The sequence below is a fragment of the Oncorhynchus masou genome, chromosome 14, assembly GCF_036934945.1.
Source record: "Oncorhynchus masou masou isolate Uvic2021 chromosome 14, UVic_Omas_1.1, whole genome shotgun sequence".
Classification (NCBI taxonomy): domain Eukaryota; kingdom Metazoa; phylum Chordata; class Actinopteri; order Salmoniformes; family Salmonidae; genus Oncorhynchus; species Oncorhynchus masou.
Window position 1 is genome coordinate 33,894,427 of NC_088225.1, and position 21,417 is coordinate 33,915,843.

General features: G+C 49.4%; 2 protein-coding genes and 1 long non-coding RNA gene across 3 annotated transcripts in view; 1 reads left to right on the top strand and 2 right to left on the bottom strand.

Annotated features, from left to right (window-relative positions):
- The first annotated feature begins 225 nt into the window (after window positions 1-225).
- LOC135554782 (uncharacterized) lies at window positions 226-2,480 on the top strand. The gene is made up of 2 exons (XR_010457740.1): window positions 226-376; window positions 1,538-2,480. It is a non-coding gene; the product is annotated as an uncharacterized LOC135554782 (long non-coding RNA).
- Window positions 2,481-9,203: 6,723 nt separating this feature from the next.
- LOC135553880 (myosin-11-like) lies at window positions 9,204-14,305 on the bottom strand. The gene is made up of 3 exons (XM_064985807.1): window positions 14,267-14,305; window positions 13,722-13,894; window positions 9,204-9,726 (listed from the first exon to the last, which is right to left on the bottom strand). Exons 1-3 carry the CDS (start codon window positions 14,303-14,305, stop codon window positions 9,504-9,506), a joined length of 435 nt encoding a protein of 144 aa, XP_064841879.1. The 3' UTR covers window positions 9,204-9,503.
- A 5,035-nt stretch (window positions 14,306-19,340) lies between these two features.
- The window catches only part of LOC135554784 (myosin-11-like), a 78,776-nt gene continuing 76,699 nt past the window's right edge, over window positions 19,341-21,417 (bottom strand). Inside the window, 2 exon segments of the mRNA XM_064987213.1 lie at window positions 19,341-19,553; window positions 21,293-21,416. Coding sequence (XP_064843285.1) covers window positions 19,341-19,553; window positions 21,293-21,416 — 337 coding nt within the window.

Sequence of the window (21,417 nt, forward strand, 5' to 3'; positions counted from 1 at the left end):
TAGGTCGTACAGGTAGGGCAGGGTTCTGTCTGTGGGATTTAACATCTGTTTCCTGTAAGTCCTACAGCTGTAACAGGAAGTCTGCTGACTGTTCTGTTCTCTCCATCTTCCTCTCTGACCACAACACTGTTCTGTCTCCCTCCCTCTGATCACGACATCACAAACACATAACATAACTGTGTGTGTGACCTGCGGCCTGCATCCATCCGTGCCTGTGGTTTCAGAACCTGGAGTCGAAACTAGCGTCCTGTAGGGAGTTTGTCTATGAACAGTCTCCTGGTCGCAGTACCCTCTCTGGGGGACAGGGGGCGCCACCCATCCAGAGAGGCACTTCTTCTGACACACCGTCCACCACCAACGGACTCTACGAGAAAGGGTGAGGGGGTCAACTATAGCTAGCTCTACGACTAGCTCAATGACTGCATCTCATATGGCACCCTAATCCCTATAGGCCCTGGTTAATAGTAGTGCACTAGGGAATCGGGTCCCATATGGCACCCTAATCCCTTTAGGCCCTGGTTAATAGTAGTGCACTAGGGAATAGGGTCCCATATGGCACCCTAATCCCTATAGGCCCTGGTTAATAGTAGTGCACTAGGGAATCGGGTCCCATATGGCACCCTAATCCCTTTAGGCCCTGGTTAATAGTAGTGCACTAGGGAATAGGGTCCCATATGGCACCCTAATCCCTATAGGCCCTGGTTAATAGTAGTGCACTAGGTCAGGGTCTACATGGCACCCTAATCCCTTTAGGCCCTGGTTAATAGTAGTGCACTAGGGAATAGGGTGTTTAGTTTTGTATTCCAATCCCTATAGGCCCTGGTTAATAGTAGTGCACTAGGGAATAGGGTGCCATTTGTTACTCAACCAATGACATGACAATTTCATAGGCTATCTACAATTGGATCAAGTAATGTAAACAGACATTTACTCTGTCAGGGATCTACATGCTGATCTGTTTAGTTTGTAACAGACATTTACTCTGTCAGGGATCTACATGCTGCTCTGTTTAGTTTGTATTCCATTAAACTGGAACCTGACAGCCCAGCACACGACGGCCCATCAGAGAATAAAATGGACACTGAAGACCAAAACATACAAATAAAAAAAATCCCATTAATTGTAATGTCGTAGCCTACAACCTAATGAACAACTATAAAGCTGATTCGGTTGTCCACATGATATTAATGACCGACGATGATCCTTATCCTACAAGGCCTAATGGGGAAGGACAGGCTGAAAATAGCCTAGGATGGAGTCCTAACAAAATGGCTGACAATAGCCTGGGATGGAGTCCTAACAAAATGGCTGACAATAGCCTGGGATGGAGTCCTAACAAAATGGCTGACAATAGCCTGGGATGGAGTCCTAACAAAATGGCTGACAATAGCCTGGGATGGAGTCCTAACAAAATGGCTGACAATAGCCTGGGATGGAGTCCTAACAAAATGGCTGACAATAGCCTGGGATGGAGTCTGAAACGTTCTGTTAGTCGTAGTGTGCTGTTAAAGTAATCTGTTTCTGTTGTGTGTTTCAGAATGGTGAAGATGTTAGACTTCGGACCAGGACCCAAAATTATTCTGTGAACCTCCGCCCCCCGCCCTAGCCCCACACCTCATCAACAACTCCCTCCATATCTATCAGGGTCGTGTTCACTAGACACCGAATGGTGCTAAACGGGGAAGGACTAATTGAACTTGTCCAATAAACTGTTCTTTCTTTTTTTTGTGCAAAACCTGTTCTGTTGCAAAACGTTTTGCTGCAGTTAGCTACAGCATGCACTAATGAATGTGTCCCTGCCCAGCACAGTCTCCCTCGGTCACCAGGCTTGTATCCCAGCTTTCAGCTTTCAATGGGGTTTCAATGTGCTAGTGTACATCTCTCACTCTGGAATGGAATGGACCAGATCACTGGACATCACGGAAGTGAGTCTAGAGTTGTAGAATGTCAATGAGACAGAACCTCACCCTCTAATGCAATGGAACGTCACGGAACGTCAGTGTTGACATCAACTGTTCTAGAGCGCCGTTGAGGAGCTTTGATGACGTCACGGATCAACGGTACTCCTTCCTCTGTGCTTTACCCAGGATGCTTTGCCCTGGGGGGGGGTCTCTTATCGAGGACTGAGTGAGTCTTCTAGGCGCGGGGCTTATGGCTCTGGCACTTCCTGTTGGGACCAACCTGTAGCAGACCCATATGTGGTCAAAAGTAGTGCACTATCTAGGGAACAGGGTGCGACCCGTGTCTATAGGTCTCTGGTTAAAAGTAGTGTACTATGTAGGGAATAGGGTGCCATTTGAGACGTAATCAGTGTCTCGCTACAGGACGGCACGTGTTTTGTTGTTACATTTGATGTGTTCTGTTTTTTGTTCCTTTTGTTGTTTTATGGAGGAAGAAGTCTTACTGGAACGAACGTTTATCCACACTAATGATGATTTAATATTTAAAAAATTATATATATTTTACTTCACTTGAATACACCCCTTTGTTTTGTCTACCAATGTTTGAATAATAATGCTGCGACTGAACAGTGACACCTACTGGTTAAGGACAGGAAGTGGAAGGAGTGTGAAGAGGGTCAGGAGTAGGGTTGCTAAATTCAGGTAACTTTCCCCAAAAATACCCTGGTTTTCCAGAAATCCTGGTTGGATGATTCCCAGAATCAGGGTGCAGTAAGCAGGGAATCTGGAATCCTTCAGCCAGGATTTCTGGGAAAAAAAACAGGACATCTTGGGACTAGTCAGGAGGCAGAAGGAAAGTTGGCGTAGAAGGTTTGGTGAGGAATAGATATACTTTGCACTTTTTTACTGCAGGTTCAGGATCAGATGTTGTCCCTCTAATGGTTAAGGGTGGGGATTGGGGTTAGGGTAATCTGATCCTAGAGCTGTGGGTGATTGGTTAGGTTGAGGAATGTGTTCGGTATCGAGAGGGCTTCTGTGAGAGCATGGGCGGCTTCTGTGACAGCATGGTCAGCGCCATTGAGCGATTTCTCAATTTTAAAGTAGTCCATTTCTTCTTCAACGGTAAAGCGAAGGTTGGTGATTTACTGCCCTCTGGTGGGTGTTGTCTGAACAGGTATAAAGACAAGGTTTGTGATTTACTGCCCCCTGGAGGGTGTTGTCTGAACAGGTATAAAGACAAGGTTGGTGATTTACTGCCCCCTGGAGGGTGTTGTCTGAACAGGTATAAAGACAAGGTTGGTGATTTACTGCCCCCTGGTGGGTGTTGTCTGAACAGGTATAAAGACAAGGTTGGTGATTTACTGGCACCTGCAGTTATGTAATGTTTGTTGAGGAGTATAATTCATTGGCTGATCAGTACTGCTGACCTGGAAGGAATTCTGTAATCCTTTCCTGACCGATAGCAAGTACCAGCCACTTCTTAACTACTTCAAAATGGTGGAAGTCCTCAATGGCTCCCTCTGCCCATGCTTAAACCGGCTTTGTGGCACAAAAGCCATCTATCCTAGTCTACGGTGTTGAGGGTGCTACTGATGGTGGCATGTCAGCCTGGTAAAACCTGACTGAACGCTAGCCTGCGCTCACCTTTTAGAGCTTCAACGTGGCGAGGCTGATAGAGATCTTCAACGTGGCTCGGCTGATAGAGATCTTCAACGTGGCTCGGCTGATAGAGATCTTCAACGTGGCTCGGCTGATAGAGATCTTCAACGTGGCTCGGCTGATAGAGATCTTCAACGTGGCTCGGCTGATAGAGATCTTCAACGTGGCTCGGCTGATAGAGATCTTCAACGTGGCTCGGCTGATAGAGATCTTCAACGTGGCTCGGCTGATAGAGATCTTCAACGTGGCTCGGCTGATAGAGATCTTCAACGTGGCTCGGCTGATAGAGATCTTCAACGTGGCTCGGCTGATAGAGATCTTCAACGTGGCTCGGCTGATAGAGATCTTCAACGTGGCTCGGCTGATAGAGATCTTCAACGTGGCTCGGCTGATAGAGATCTTCAACGTGGCTCGGCTGATAGAGATCTTCAACGTGGCTAGGCTGATAGAGATCTTCAACGTGGCTCGGCTGATAGAGATCTTCAACGTGGCTAGGCTGATAGAGATCTTCAACGTGGCTCGGCTGATAGAGATCTTCAACGTGGCTCGGCTGATAGAGATCTTCAACGTGGCTCGGCTGATAGAGATCTTCAACGTGGCTCGGCTGATAGAGATCTTCAACGTGGCTAGGCTGATAGAGATCTTCAACGTGGCTAGGCTGATAGAGATCTTCAACGTGGCTCGGCTGATAGAGATCTTCAACGTGGCTCGGCTGATAGAGATCTTCAACGTGGCTCGGCTGATAGAGATCTTCAACGTGGCTAGGCTGATAGAGATCTTCAACGTGGCTCGGCTGATAGAGATCTTCAACGTGGCTCGGCTGATAGAGATCTTCAACGTGGCTAGGCTGATAGAGATCTTCAACGTGGCTCGGCTGATAGAGATCTTCAACGTGGCGAGGTTGATAGAGATCTTCAACGTGGCGAGGCTGATAGAGATCTTCAACGTGGCGAGGCTGATAGAGATCTTCAACGTGGCGAGGCTGATAGAGATCTTCAACGTGGCGAGGTTGATAGAGATCTTCAACGTGGCGAGGCTGATAGAGATCTTCAACGTGGCGAGGTTGATAGAGATCTTCAACGTGGCGAGGCTGATAGAGATCTTCAACGTGGCGAGGCTGATAGAGATCTTCAACGTGGCGAGGTTGATAGAGATCTTCAACGTGGCGAGGCTGATAGAGATCTTCAACGTGGCGAGGTTGATAGAGATCTTCAACGTGGCTAGGCTGATAGAGATCTTCAACGTGGCGAGGTTGATAGAGATCTTCAACGTGGCTAGGCTGATAGAGATCTTCAACGTGGCTAGGCTGATATAACAGAGTTAGATTACCAAAGTTAATGATGTCTTCCCTTAAACTATAGCAATACAGTAGGATGTTCTTACTAGTAGAAGTCTTGAACGATGAATGAACAATCCATGAGTGATCCACGTGGAGATTGGAGCCGTATTTTATAGTTGTAAGTGGAAATGTTGATATTTGGATATGAACTCAAGACAGCTGAGTGTGCTGCTCAGAGGGGAGTCCAGATTTATGTTTGTTATGCGACAGCCTTACCTGTGAATGACTGACTTGGGCTGCAAAATTCAGCTAACCTTCTCAAATTTCCCACATATTCCATAAATCAGTGTTAGAAGATTCACGGAATCAAGCGGGATTAAGCAAGAAATCCAACATTCCAACCAGGAATTCTGGAAATCCAATTATTTAAAAAAAAAACATTTTGAAGTTACCGGAGTTTTTCAAACCTGTGAATGTGGTTTAGAATCTCAGGGTTTTTTAACCCATACAAGATGAGTGTTTAACAGATTGTATATGGTGGCACAAGTGTAACAGAGGTTATTTGGCTAAACCAGTGGTTCACCACCAAGTAATGTACTCCATGCTCTGCCCTCTACCCCCTCATGAGTCTTTGACCAGTAAGCCTGCGGTCTCCGGAGTCTTTGACCAGTAAGCCTGCGGTCTCCGGAGTCTTTGACCAGTAAGCCTGCGGTCTCCGGAGTCTTTGACCAGTAAGCCTGCGGTCTCCGGAGTCTTTGACCAGTAAGCCTGCGGTCTCCGGAGTCTTTGACCAGTAAGCCTGCGGTCTCCGGAGTCTTTGACCAGTAAGCCTGCGGTCTCCGGAGTCTTTGACCAGTAAGCCTGCGGTCTCCGGAGTCTTTGACCAGTAAGCCTGCGGTCTCCGGAGTCTTTGACCAGTAAGCCTGCGGTCTCCGGAGTCTTTGACCAGTAAGCCTGCGGTCTCCGGAGTCTTTGACCAGTAAGCCTGCGGTCTCCGGAGTCTTTGACCAGTAAGCCTGCGGTCTCCGGAGTCTTTGACCAGTAACCACATTCCCTATATAGGGCCCTACTTTTTTCCCCTAGTTAGAAGTAAGGCCATACTACTCAGTCATAGGCGCCAGTCAAAAGTAGGATACTATATAGGGAATAGGGTGCCATTTATGGACGCACTCAAATACTGTCACACCTATATTGATGATATTGTCGCTTATATCCTGTTGGGTGAAGCTTTGTGCCTTACTCTGAGACCACAGTGTGGTCTGACCTTATTAAAGATGTCTCTGTGTAGCTGGGACCTCGGTGTGGTCTGACCTTTATTAAAGAAGTCTCTGTGTAGCTGGGACCTCAGTGTGGTCTGACCTTATTAAAGATGTCTCTGTGTAGCTGGGACCTCAGTGTGGTCTGACCTTATTAAAGAAGTCTCTGTGTAGCTGGGACCTCCGTGTGGTCTGACCTTATTAAAGATGTCTCTGTGTAGCTGGGACCTCAGTGTGGTCTGACCTTATTAAAGATGTCTCTGTGTAGCTGGGACCTCAGTGTGGTCTGACCTTATTAAAGATGTCTCTGTGTAGCTGGGACCTCAGTGTGGTCTGACCTTATTAAAGATGTCTCTTTCTACTGCTCAGGTACCGGTAATAGACCTCAGCCCATTCAGTTCTAGCCAATGATATAGCGTCAACGCCAAACAAACTAACATTTAGCCCCAACTACCCCCCCCCCCGTGGTCCTAGGAAATGTAGTAGATCTGAAAGTGTTGGCTAGATGGGAGTAGCAACGCAATATGGTACATAACACCACCTTGTCCTCTGAGGCTTGGTGTCACCATGTTAATACCTATCCAATCCTTACAGATCTACCAAGTGCCCAGAGCTAGGCGATAAGTGGAAGACATGAATGACATCAGTTGGCTGCTCAGTTCACGACTTTTGCCATCCAGGAGTATAAAAAGTTACCAATTCTGTTTCAATTTAGGAAGTAAACTGAAATAGTTTTTTAGTTAAAATTGAGAGGCAATTGGAATGTCCGTTTATTTCCAGGATTGACTGAATTGAAATGGAACGGAGCCCAACCATGAGAGAATGACTGAATTGAAATGGAACTGAGCCCAACCATGAAAGTAACCTTGTTCTGTGATGAGGCATGACACATGATTACTTCAAGGAAACGTGTTTTATGTTACAAAATACATGTAAGGGTTGATTCACTTGCTTTGGGTTCTTACTGTTTCCCTATATGGTACTAGTATAGGATGTAAGAACATGGAATGAGTGTGTTTATAATGGGAGTGGATACCTAGGTGTGACTGTTACTGCTTGTTGCTCAGGGTGTAGAATGTATGAAGCAATATCATTTGAAACATTTCTAGCTTAAAAAAATAAAAAAAACTCAGTGTGGATGGGGGTGTGTCTTGTTTCTGTGAATCAGGAAGTCACAGAGATGGACACCCAATGAGATGTCATGTTGTTGCTTTGTGTAGCCACTCACAAGCTTCTGTACTAAAATATACACAGTTTTTCCCCATGAAATATGCATTTCATCCTGGGATGCTTCTTCCTGTATCTAATAAGGCATGTTGGGTTAAATGTGTCTGACCCAACGGTCCTCAATAAAACTGACTTGGTGAAAGAGATGTCTTTTTTTTTCTTTTTTGCTGTTGAACAAAATCCACAGACAAGAACACACGATTGTGGTGATTTGAAAGTAGTTTATAGCATTTTAAAATATATATTTGGGTGTTTTCACAAACAATTCAGCCTCATAACCCATGACACTGGATGGTACTGAAAGACATGTAGACCATTGTAGCCTGGGCACCAGTCTGTCTGTGTCCTGTAGACTATTGTAGCCTGGGCACCAGTCTGTCTGTGTCCTGTAGGATTGTAGCCTGGGCACCAGTCTGTCTGTGTCCTGTAGGATTGTAGCCTGGGCACCAGTCTGTCTGTGTCCTGTAGGATTGTAGCCTGGGCACCAGTCTGTCTGTGTCTTGTAGACTATTGTAGCCTGGGCACCAGTCTGTCTGTGTCTTGTAGACTATTGTAGCCTGGGCACCAGTCTGTCTGTGTCTTGTAGACTATTGTAGCCTGGGCACCAGTCTGTCTGTGTCTTGTAGACTATTGTAGCCTGGGCACCAGTCTGTCTGTGTCTTGTAGACTATTGTAGCCTGGGCACCAGTCTGTCTGTCATGAGTTGATATGATAGCACAAACAGATCTGGGATGAGGCTAGTATGATTGTAGAATAAACAACAATTTTATGTGAACCTAAAATCAACGTAGATCGTAGCAGTAGGACTGTAGTGTGTGTGTGTTCGTCAGTAAGGAACTCATTATGAATGGAAAACAAAGACCCAGCACACAGACTGATATCTGATTAAATCTATCTGTAGACAGTATTGTCCCTGGGGTTTACTCTATATCAACTCAATTCACATTAAATACCCAGATTAAAGATATTGTTTATTTTAACATATAGCCACTGCTTGAAAATATAATCAAATAAATAAAAGTAGAGAGAAAAACAATCTTTAAGCTATAACTTCAGATATATATTATGACGTCTGCAATAAGCTATAACTTCAGATTAAAACAGCTCACACTGTACTTTGTGACATTTTGGTGACGCAATCAAAGCTATTGTCACAGACAGGTGAGGCATAAAAAGGGGGCGGGGTATAAGAACTTTAGTAGGGATGGAAGGGAGGGGGAGGGAAGAAGGGAGGAGGAGGGAAGAAGGGAGGAGGAGGGAAGAAGGGAGAAGAAAAGGAAGAAGGGAAGAAGGGAGGAGAAAAGGAAGAAGGGAAGGGAAGAAGGGAGGAGAAAAGGAGGGAGGGAAGAAGGGAGGAGAAAAGGAGGGAGGGAAGAAGGGATGAGAAAAGGAAGGAGGGAAGAAGGGAGGAGAAAAGGAAGAAGGGAAGAAGGGAGGAGAAAAGGAAGAAGGGAAGAAGGGAGGAGAAAAGGAAGAAGGGAAGGGAAGAATGGAGGAGAAAAGGAAGAAGGGAAGAAGGGAGGAGAAAAGGAAGAAGGGAAGAAGGGAGGAGAAAAGGAAGAAGGGAAGAAGGGAGGAGAAAAGGAAGAAGGGAAGGGAAGAATGGAGGAGAAAAGGAAGAAGGGAGGAGAAAAGGAAGAAGGGAAGAAGGGAGGAGAAAAGGAAGAAGGGAAGGGAAGAAGGGAGGAGAAAAGGAGGGAGGGAAGAAGGGAGGAGAAAAGGAGGGAGGGAAGAAGGGATGAGAAAAGGAAGGAGGGAAGAAGGGAGGAGAAAAGGAAGAAGGGAAGAAGGGAGGAGAAAAGGAAGAAGGGAAGGGAAGAATGGAGGAGAAAAGGAAGAAGGGAAGAAGGGAGGAGAAAAGGAAGAAGGGAAGGGAAGAATGGAGGAGAAAAGGAAGAAGGGAAGAAGGGAGGAGAAAAGGAAGAAGGGTAGGGAAGAAGGGATGAGAAAAGGAAGGAGGGAAGAAGGGAGGAGAAAAGGAAGAAGGGAAGAAGGGAGGAGAAAAGGAAGAAGGGAAGAAGGGAGGAGAAATGGAAGGAGAGAAAGATAAAAGGAGGAATGGAAGGAGAGGAAACGAGGGAGGGATAAAAGACAGAAATGGAAAGATGCATTGAGGGAAGTCAGGGAAGGACAGGAAGAAGGATGGACAGTGTTTAAAAGGAGGGGTGAGACTTTGTCCCTCTACTCTTCCGGCAGGGTTCCGCTGATGTCCTCTGGAGGCGGGGTGGACGAGAACAGAGGCTCCTCCTCTTCTGGAACGTTGTCTGTGTTCTCAGAATTCCCACCATTCCCTTCGTTATCCCCAGCTCTGCTCCTCCGGCTCCCGGTCCTACTGAGGCTGACATTCCCAATGCTCCCCACGCGACGAGGACTGCTGCTGAAAGATGACTCCCCTCCTCCTCGCCTGGGAAGGACGGGAATGTCGGGGAAATAATGGAATTAGAGGCAGAGGGAAGAGGCAGGATAGAAGGCCGTATTGGAGGAAGAGAAGAAAAAGTTAGAATTTGGAGAGGGAAGAAGAAGAGATGCCAGAAGAAGAAGAGATGCCAGAATCAGACAAAGAGGAAATGAGTTAAGTTAGAGGTAAAGTTGGTTTCCAGAGCCATGTAAGAAACATATGTGTCTGGATGGTTAGACCTTAAACACTGTTGGAAGAACTGGAAGAAAAGGCTGCTATAGAAGAGGAGGGTTTAGAGGTGAAGACAGAGGATGAATGAGAGACCAAGGGTTAGCTAAAGTCTGAGGAGTTTAAATTGTGGAAGAGATTGAGGAAGAATTTAAGGTAGATTTTGAGGAAGGCTTTAAGGAAGAATTTGAGGAAGAGTTTGAGGAAGAATTTAAGGAAGATTTTGAGAAAGTGTCATCAGAAAAAGAAGTTGAATTAGCTGCAGAGTTGCTGTAGATTCCCAAGTCAAGTAATGATGTGAGTATTAAGTTGATTGCCGAAGTAAAGATGACTCAGCGAGAGGCAGACAGAGAAGCGTTTGAGGGCTAGTTAATATCTAAAGGACAGGTTTGAAGAGGTGTCAGAGTCAGAGACAGAAGAGGAAGAGAAAGAACATCAACATCATAAACGGTCTTGTTTTGGCTGGTCTTCGGCCAGGTGTAGAGTTATACTGTCTACTATATACAGGTCAGGTGTAGAGTTATATTGTCTACTATATACAGGCCAGGTGTAGAGTTATATTGTCTACTATATACAGGCCAGGTGTAGACTTATATTGTCTACTATATACAGGCCAGGTGTAGAGTTATATTGTCTACTATATACAGGCCAGGTGTAGAGTTATATTGTCTACTATATACAGGCCAGGTGTAGAGTTATATTGTCTACTATATACAGGTCAGGTGTAGAGTTATATTGTCTACTATATACAGGTCAGGTGTAGAGTTATATTGTCTACTATATACAGGTCAGGTGTAGAGTTATATTGTCTACTATATGCAGGCCAGGTGTAGAGTTATATTGTCTACTATATACAGGCCAGGTGTAGAGTTATATTGTCTACTATATACAGGCCAGGTGTAGAGTTATATTATCTACTATATACAGGTCAGGTGTAGAGTTATATTGTCTACTATATACAGGTCAGGTGTAGAGTTATATTGTCTACTATATACAGGCCAGGTGTAGAGTTATATTGTCTACTATATACAGGTCAGGTGTAGAGTTATATTGTCTACTATATACAGGCCAGGTGTAGAGTTATATTATCTACTATATACAGGTCAGGTGTAGAGTTTTATTGTCTACTATATACAGGCCAGGTGTAGAGTTATATAGTCTACTATATACAGGTCAGGTGTAGAGTTATATTGTCTACTATATACAGGCCAGGTGTAGAGTTATATTGTCTACTATATACAGGTCAGGTGTAGAGTTATATTGTCTACTATATACAGGCCAGGTGTAGAGTTATATTGTCTACTATATACAGGCCAGGTGTAGAGTTATATTGTCTACTATATACAGGCCAGGTGTAGAGTTATATTGTCTACTATATACAGGCCAGGTGTAGAGTTATATTGTCTACTATATACAGGCCAGGTGTAGAGTTATATTGTCTACTATATACAGGCCAGGTGTAGAGTTATACTGTCTACTATATACAGGCCAGGTGTAGTGTGTTGTATTTAAGTGATAATGCCCAAGAAGCCATTACTGGCTGACAACGTTCTTATCCCTTGCTAGCTAACTGCTGCTAACTTACACGCTGACCCCACCGCTTGCGTCATGTGCCAAGAGCATTGCACAATAAATGTACATATACATGTTATTCAATCATTTAATCCAAACTGCTTGCGAGCGTCAACTAGAGTCTGCGTAGCGTCAACTAGCGTCTGCGCAGCGTCAACTAGCGTCTGCGTAGCGTCAACTAGCGTCTGTGTAGCGTCTGCGTAGCGTCAACTAGCATCTGCGTAGCGTCTACTAGCGTCTGCGTAGCGTCAACTAGCGTCTGCGTAGCGTCAACTAGCGTCTGCGTAGCGCCAACTCCCATGTCTGTGTACGTCTGAGCGCCATTTCAATAGCGTCTCTGCGCCAACTAGCGTCTGCGTAGCCAGGCACTAGCCATAGAACTTGGTTCTTGATTTTTGACGCAATCACCATACATAAAGCGCTGCAAGCACCCGCCTCTCCCATCTCCTCATTGGTTTTTGGCACAGGGTTCATATACCCACTCTTGTGGGTGATTGAAAGATTCTGAACACTGTGTTAACAACCCTCCAGGCAAGCTTCAATGCCATACAACTCCAGTCCAGTTGGTGGTGGTAATGCACATCTTAAAGTTGGTTGCCAACCGACCCATATAAAGTCTAGAAGAAGAATGAAACATACCCTTGTAAAACTGACCATCCTACCAATCCTCGACTTTGGCAATGTCATTTACAAAATAGAGAGTCTATTACAGTCTGGCTAGAAACTGAACTGTACGCTCGGTTTATACCCTGGCTTCATGTCATCTACAAGACCCTGCTAGGTAAAGTCCCCCCTTATCTCAGCTGTAGTCACCATAGTGGTCCAGCAGGTATATCTCTCTAGTCAGCAAAACCAATTGGACTCTGTGCCAATGACTGGAACAAACTACAAAAAGACTGAAACTGGTTGCTCAAGATTTAAGCACCAACTGTCCCTCTCAGATTACTGCACCTGTACATAGGTATTTTAGCAAACAACTACCTCTTTCCCTACAGCCCCTTAATTTCAGGCAGTTATTGCAAATCTACCATTCCAGTGTTTTACTTGCTATATTGTATTTAGTTTGCCACCATGGCCTTTTTTCTCATTTGCTCATCGTATATAGAAAATGTAATTGACTGTATGTTTGTTTTACTTGTGTAACTCTGACTTGCCTTGGTCCAAAATGAAAGTTCTCAACTTGCCTACCTGGTTAAATAAAAAAATAAATAAAAAAAATAAAATAAATAAACACTCCAGTCCAGTTGTGGTGGTAATGCACCTTAAAGAACCGCCATATAAAGTCCAGAAGGACCTTGTGCATCTTCAGGTCAAAAAATAACAACCCAATGTTCATATCCCAGGACAAATTAGGTAGCGACAGCCAGCCAGCTAGCTAAATTGCCATGAATGTTTCATGCGTTTGACCTGTCTCCAAATGAATGTAGTTGGTTCAGAGTTTGTTTTGATATTTCAACCTGCGTGTCCTGGTCACGTGGGGTGTGGATAGACAAAACAAAAAAAACATGCACACGACAGCGCACGTGCGCGCCCGGTCTAGTCGGCATGTTATGCGCCCGTCTAGTCGGCATGTTGCGCGCCCGTCTAGTCGGCATGTTGCGCGCCCGGTCTAGTCGGCATGTTGCGCGCCCGGTCTGCGGCATGTTGCGCGCCCGGTCTAGTCGGCATGTTGCGCGCCCGGTCTAGTCGGCATGTTGCGCGCCCGGTCTAGTCGGCATGTTGCGCGCCCGGTCTAGTCGGCATGTTGCGCGCCCGGTCTAGTCGGCATGTTGCGCGCCCGGTCTAGTCGCCATGTTGCGCGCCCGGTCTAGTCGGCATGTTGCGCGCCCGGTCTAGTCGGCATGCTACAGTCACGTCAAACTGTGCAGCCAGATCAACAGCAACGTTGCTGCATTTGTTTTTAGCTGTTTTTCTCGTGACATTTATTTGTATACATCCATAACAACGAGCTAATGAGGCGAGATTTCACCTGGCATAGAAAATGTGCTCTCTCATCAGGACACTGTTGTTCAGAGGAGCTAGCTAACAACACCGCTAACACAAATCACTTCAAATTGAACGAGCTGCATTTCTACTATGGCTGTAACCCTGTCAAACAACTTCACAGCACCTACCTGGAGTAAAAACATCATCTCGAGGTGGACTTCAGTGTGATGTCTGCATAGTGTTGTATTTAGCCAGGCGGAATAACCTGTGTGTACCTGAGTTTGCTCTTCAGGGCCGACACCTCCCTACCGAGGGCGTCGTTGGCCTCGGAGGCCTCGTCCAGTTCTCTCTGTAACTTCCTGCGTCCCGCGGCAACCCGTTGAGACTCCTCCTCCGCCTCCTCCAGCTGACGCTTCAACTGCTTCACACGCACGTTAGCCTTCTCCGCCTAGTCACACACACACACACACACACACACACACACACACACACACACACACACACACACACACACACACACACACACACACGCACACAAGCAATGGAATGGGCACACACACACACACACACAAGCAATGGAATGGACACACACACACACAGGCAATGGAATGGGCACACACACACACACACACACACACACACACACACACACACACACACACACACACACACACACACACACACACACACACACACACACACACACACACACACACAAGGGAAGGAAGCCAAAAAGCAAACTCAAAAATACATTTTAAAATTGAAGGATATGTGTTGGAATGTGTGTTCATGTGAATGTGTGTGTGTGTGTGTGTGTTACCACCTTGTACTGCTCTGCCTGTTTCCTGTCTTCCTCCATCTGGATGGTCAGATCCTTCAGTTTCTTCTCTTTCTGACGGTTGCTTTAGCGTTGGTCTGTCTCTCTCTGGAAACACAGACACTCAAAACCTTACATTCTCTCTCTGGAAACACACAACACCAGAACCTTTGGAAGCTGTCTCCCTCTGGACACACACAGACACACACACCAGTGTGCTGTCTCTCTCTGGACACACACAACAACAAACTAGAATCTAACAGCTGTCTCTCTCTGTTTCACTGAACCTTACAGCTGTCTCCCTCTGGACACACACAGACACACACACCAGAACCTTACAGCTGTCTTCTCTTTCACAACAACAAACTAGAACCTAACAGCTGTCTCTTTCTGGACGAACCTTGGCTGTCTCTCATCTGGACACACACAGACACACACACCAGAACCTTACAGCTGTCTCTCTCTGGACACACACAACAACAAACTAGAACCTAACAGCTGTCTCTTTCTGGACACACACACACACACACACACACACACACACACACACACACACACACACCAGAACTAGAACTAGAACCTGACAGCTGTCTCTCTCTGGACACACACCAAGCCAGAACTTTACAGCTGATATATATTTTACTTAACCTTTCTTTAGGCAGGAGTCCCATTGATGTCCTCTACCAACAATCTGAATTGTCAGAAAGGTACCAATGCATCCAACTGTAATGATGACTGCACTATCCATTCCATCACTATAGTATTACTATTGGGCTTATAACCTCACAGGACAGTTTATTAGGTACACCCATCTAGTACCAGGTCCAGTTTGTTAGGTACACCCATCTAGTACCAGGTCCAGTTTATTAGGTCCAGTCATCAGTTTATTAGGTACACCTTCAGTTTATTAGGTACACTCATCTAGTACCAGGTCCAGTTTATTAGGTACAGTTATCAGTTTATTAGGTACACCTTCAGTTTATTAGGTACACTCATCTAGTACCAGTTCCAGTTTGTTAGGTACACCCATCTAGTACCAGGTCCAGTTTATTAGGTCCAGTTATCAGTTTATTAGGTACACCTTCAGTTTATTAGGTACACCCATCTAGTACCAGGTCCAGTTTATTAGATACAGTCATCAGTTTATTAGGTGCAACCATCTAGTACAGGGTCGGACCTTCCTTTGCCTCCAGAACAGCTTGAATTCTAATATAATAATAATAATATATTCTTCGGGGCATTCTACAAGGTGTCGAAAAACGTTTCACAGGGATGTTGGTCCATGACATCACGCAAGTCTCTGCAGATTGGATGGCGGTACACTCATACTGGGAACAATCCGTTCCATCTCATCACAAAGATATTCTATTGGGTTGAGGTCTGGGGACTGACCTGGGGACTGGTCTGGGGACTGACCTGGGGACTGGTCTGGGGACTGACCTGGGGACTGGTCTGGGGACTGGTCTGGGGACTGGTCTGGGGACTGGTCTGGGGACTGACCTGGGGACTGGTCTGGGGACTGGTCTGGGGACTGACCTGGGGTCTGACCTGGGGACTGACCTGGGGACTGACCTGGGGACTGACCTGGGGACTGACCTGGGGACTGGTCCTGGGGTCTGGTCTGGGGTCTGACTGGGGACTGGTCTGGGGGACTGATCTGGGGTCTGGTCTGGGGTCTGACCTGGGGACTGACCTGGGGACTGACCTGGGGACTGACCTGGGGACTGACCTGGGGTCTGGTCTGGGGACTGACCTGGGGACTGGTCTGGGGACTGATCTGGGGACTGACCTGGGGACTGGTCTGGGGTCTGACCTGGGGACTGACCTGGGGACTGACCTGGGGACTGGTCTGGGGACTGACCTGGGGACTGACCTGGGGACTGGTCTGGGGACTGACCTGGGGACTGGTCTGGGGACCTGGGGACTGACCTGGGGACTGGTCTGGGGTCTGACCTGGGACTGACCTGGGGACTGACCTGGGGACTGGTCTGGGGACTGATCTGGGGACTGGTCTGGGGACTGGTCTGGGGTCTGACCTGGGGACTGACCTGGTGACTGGGGACTGATCTGGGGACTGACCTGGGACTGGTCTGGGGTCTGACCTGGGGACTGACCTGGGGACTGACCTGGGGACTGACCTGGGGACTGACTGACCTGGGGACTGGTCTGGGGACTGACCTGGGGACTGGTCTGGGGACCTGGTCTGGGGACTGACCTGGGGACTGGTCTGGGGACCTGGGGGACTGACTGGTCTGGGGACTGACCTGGGGACTGACTGGGGACTGGTCTGGGGACTGACCTGGGGACTGACCTGGGGACTGGTCTGGGGACTGACCTGGGGACTGACCTGGGGACTGGTCTGGGGACTGATCTGGGGACTGACCTGGGGACTGGTCTGGGGTCTGACCTGGGGACTGACCTGGGGACTGACCTGGGGACTGGTCTGGGGACTGACCTGGGGACTGACCTGGGGACTGGTCTGGGGACTGACCTGGGGACTGACCTGGGGACTGACCTGGGGACTGACCTGGGGACTGGTCTGGGGACTGACCTGGGGACTGGTCCTGGGGACTGGTCTGGGGACTGGTCTGGGGACTGGTCTGGGGACTGACCTGGGGACTGACCTGGGGACTGGTCTGGGGACTGACCTGGGGACTGGTCTGGGGACTGACCTGGGGACTGGTCTGGGGACTGACCTGGGGACTGGTCTGGGGACTGGTCTGGGGACTGGTCTGGGGACTGACCTGGGGACTGGTCTGGGGACTGACCTGGGGACTGGTCTGGGGACTGGTCCTGGGGACTGGGGGACTGGTCTGGGGACTGGGGGACTGACCTGGGGACTGGTCTGGGGACTGACCTGGGGACTGACCTGGGGACTGGTCTGGGGACTGACCTGGGGACTGGGGACTCTGGGGACTGACCTGGGGACTGGTCTGGGGACTGGTCTGGGGACTGACCTGGGGACTGGTCAGGGGACTGACCTGGGCACTGACCTGGGGACTGACCTGGGGACTGACCTGGGGACTGACCTGGGGACTGACCTGGGGACTGGTCTGGGGACTGACCTGGGGACTGACCTGGGGACTGGTCAGGGACTGACCTGGGGACTGACCTGGGGACTGGTCTGGGGACTGACCTGGGGACTGACGGGACTGACCTGGGGACTGACCTGGGGACTGGTCTGGGGACTGACCTGGGGACTGACCTGGGGACTGGTCTGGGGACTGACCTGGGGACTGACCTGGGGACTGACCTGGGGACTGACCTGGGGACTGACCTGGGGACTGACCTGGGGACTGACCTGGGGACTGGTCTGGGGACTGACCTGGGGACTGACCTGGGGACTGGGGGACTGACCTGGGGACTGACCTGGGGACTGACCTGGGGACTGACCTCTGGGGACTGGGGAATCCTGGGGACTGACCTGGGGACTGACCTGGGGACTGACCTGGGGACTGGTCTGGGGACTGACCTGGGGACTGACTGACCTGGGGACTGACCTGGGGACTGACCTGGGGACTGACCTGGGGACTGACCTGGGGACTGGGGACTGGGGGACTGGTCTGGGGACTGGTCTGGGGACTGACCTGGGGACTGGTCTGGGGACTGGTCTGGGGACTGACCTGGGGGACTGACCTGGGGACTGACCTGGGGACTGACTGGTCTGGGGACTGACCTGGGGTCTGACTGGGGACTGACCTGGGGACTGACCTGGGGACTGACCTGGACTGACCTGGGGACTGATCTGGGGACTGATCTGGGGACTGATCTGGGGACTGACCTGGGGACTGACCTGGGGTCTGACCTGGGGACTGGTCTGGGGACTGGTCTGGGGACTGACCTGGGGACTGACCTGGGGACTGGTCTGGGGACTGACCTGGGGACTGACCTGGGGACTGACCTGGGGTCTGACCTGGGGACTGGTCTGGGGACTGACCTGGGGACTGACCTGGGGACTGAGCTGGGGACTGGTCTGGGGACTGGTCTGGGGACTGACCTGGGGACTGACCTGGGGACTGACCTGGGGACTGACCTGGGGACTGACCTGGGGACTGACCTGGGGACTGGTCTGGGGACTGGTCTGGGGTCTGGTCTGGGGACTGGTCTGGGGACTGGTCTGGGGACTGGTCTGGGGACTGACCTGGGGACTGGTCTGGGGACTGGTCTGGGGACTGATCTGGGGACTGACTGGTCTGGGGACTGACTGACCTGGGGACTGGTCTGGGGACTGGTCTGGGGACTGACCTGGGGACTGACCTGGGGACTGATCTGGGGACTGGTCTGGGGACTGACCTGGGGACTGGTCTGGGGACTGGTCTGGGGACTGGTCTGGGGACTGACCTGGGGACTGACCTGGGGACTGATCTGGGGACTGGTCTGGGGACTGGTCTGACCTGGGACTGACCTGGGGACTGACCTGGGGACTGACCTGGGGTCTGACCTGGGGACTGACCTGGGGACTGGTCTGGGGACTGGTCTGGGGACTGATCTGGGGACTGACCTGGGGACTGACTGACCTGGGGTCTGACCTGGGGACTGACCTGGGGTCTGACCTGGGGACTGGTCTGGGGACTGGTCTGGGGACTGATCTGGGGACTGATCTGGGGACTGGTCTGGGGTCTGGTCTGGGGACTGACCTGGGGACTGACCTGGGGACTGACCTGGGGACTGGTCTGGGGACTGATCTGGGGACTGATCTGGGGACTGATCTGGGGAATGACCTGGGGTCTGGTCTGGGGACTGACCTGGGGACTGACCTGGGGACTGATCTGGGGACTGATCTGGGGACTGACCCTCTTTTATATAGCAAGCCACGACGCGCCCTTCTGTAGGAAGGATGCGTTTTTGGTGAATGGGGTGGTGTACCTAATAAACTGTCCAGAGAGTGTATATTTACCTACCTTGCCTGTTGCATTGAGATCAAGTTCTTTATGTAGTTCATCATGACCATGTGAGTAAGAACTACATTTCCCATCATCCTCTCCTGCCCCCACCTGTTCTCCAGCCTGAGCTGTTCCTGTCTCCTCCCCCTCTCCTCCTCTCCTCGCATCCCCCTCTCCTTCCTCTCCTCCTGTCCTCACCTGTTCTCCAGCTCCAGCTGCTCCTCCAGCTGGTGTAGTTTGGCCTCCAGGGCGGCGATGGAGGATTTGAACTTTGACCTCCCCTGACCCTCCATCTCCTGTAGCTTGACCTTCAGATCCTTGTTCTGCCTCTCGAGCTGCTGTCTGGCGCCCTCATTGCTTTGGGAGGAACTACGCTCAGCCTGCAGCTCACTGCTCAACTGGTCCACCTAGGGGGAAGGGATAGAGAGACGCACACATCATCACTTTAGAGAGGGGGTCATGGGAGGAAGAGGTTAGGACCAGGGGGAAGAGATAGGAGATGCCCTCTGGTCTGACAGTAAAGGGAAGAGGTAGGGAGACAGTAAAGGGAAGAGGAGGTAGGGAGACAGTAAAGGGAAGAGGTAGGGAGACAGTAAAGGGAAGAGGTAGGGAGACAGTAAAGGGAAGAGGGGGTAGGGAGCCAGTAAAGGGAAGCGGTAGGGAGACAGTAAAGGGAAGTGGTATGGAGACAGTAAAGGGAAGAGGTATGGAGACAGTAAAGGGAAGAGGTATGGAGACAGTAAAGGGAAGAGGTATGGAGACAGTAAAGGGAAGAGGTATGGAGACAGTAAAGGGAAGAGGTATGGAGACAGTAAAGGGAAGCGGTATGGAGACAGTAAAGGGAAGAGGTAGGGAGACAGTAAAGGGAAGAGGAGGTAGGGAGACAGTAAAGGGAAGAGGAGGTAGGGAGACAGTAAAGGGAAGAGGTAGGGAGACAGTAAAGGGAAGAGGTAGGGAGACAGTAAAGGGAAGAGGTAGGGAGACAGTAAAGGGAAGAGGAGGTAGGGAGCCAGTAAAGGGAAGCGGTAGGGAGACAGTAAAGGGAAGTGGTATGGAGACAGTAAAGGGAAGAGGTAGGGAGACAGTAAAGGGAAGAGGTATGGAGACAGTAAAGGGAAGAGGTATGGAGACAGTAAGGGGAAGAGGTAGGGAGACAGTAAAGGGAAGAGGTAGGGAGAGAGTAAAGGGAAGTGGTAGGGAGACAGTAAAGGGAAGCGGTAGGGAGACAGTAAAGGGACGCGGTAGGGAGACAGTAAAGGAAGAGGTATGGAGACAGTAAAGGGAAGAGGTAGGGAGACAGTAAAGGGAAGAGGTAGGGAGACAGTAAAGAGAAGAGGTATGGAGACAGTAAAGGGAAGAAGTAGGGAGACTGTAAGGGAAGAGGAGGTAGGGAGACAGTAAAGGGAAGAGTCCATAAAGGGAATTGGTAGGGAGACAGTAAAGGGAAGAGGTAGGGAGACAGTAAAGGGATGAGGTAGGGAGACAGTAAAGGGAAGAGTCCATAAAGGGAATTGGTAGGGAGACAGTAAAGGGATGATGTAGGGAGACAGTAAAGGGAAGAGGTAGGGAGACAGTAAAGGGAAGAGGTAGGGAGACAGTAAAGGGAAGAGGTAGGGAGACAGTAAAGGGAAGAGGTCGGGAGACAGTAAAGGGAAGAGGTCGGGAGACAGTAAAGGGAAGAGGAGGTAGGGAGACAGTAAAGGGAAGAGTCCGTAAAGGGAAGAGGTAGGGAGACAGTAAAGGGAAGAGGTATGGAGACAGTAAAGGGAAGAGGTATGGAGACAGTAAAGGGAAGAGGTAGGGAGACAGTAAAGGGAAGAGGTAGGGAGACAGTAAAGGGAAGAGGTATGGAGACAGTAAAGGGAAGAGGTAGGGAGACAGTAAAGGGAAGAGGTAGGGAGACAGTAAAGGGAGACAGTAAAGGGAAGAGGTATGGAGACAGTAAAGGGAAGAGGTATGGAGACAGTAAAGGGAAGAGGTAGGGAGACAGTAAAGGGAAGAGGTAGGGAAGTCACTGAGTGTCTCTTGGTCTGCACCTCCTCCCTTCACACTACCTAGTGCATACTCTCCTCCCCGTAAACCCTACCTAAAGCACACTCCCCTCCCACCTACACACTACCTAGTGTAAACTCCCCTCCTCTCCTACCTGTTGCTGTGTCTTCCGGAGGCGGTCGTGGAGGTTCTCCATGTTGGCCTGCTCCTCCTCCAGCTCTTCCTCTAGCTGGCTGATCTTAGCCTCCAGACGACGCTTCTCATCGGACATCATAGACC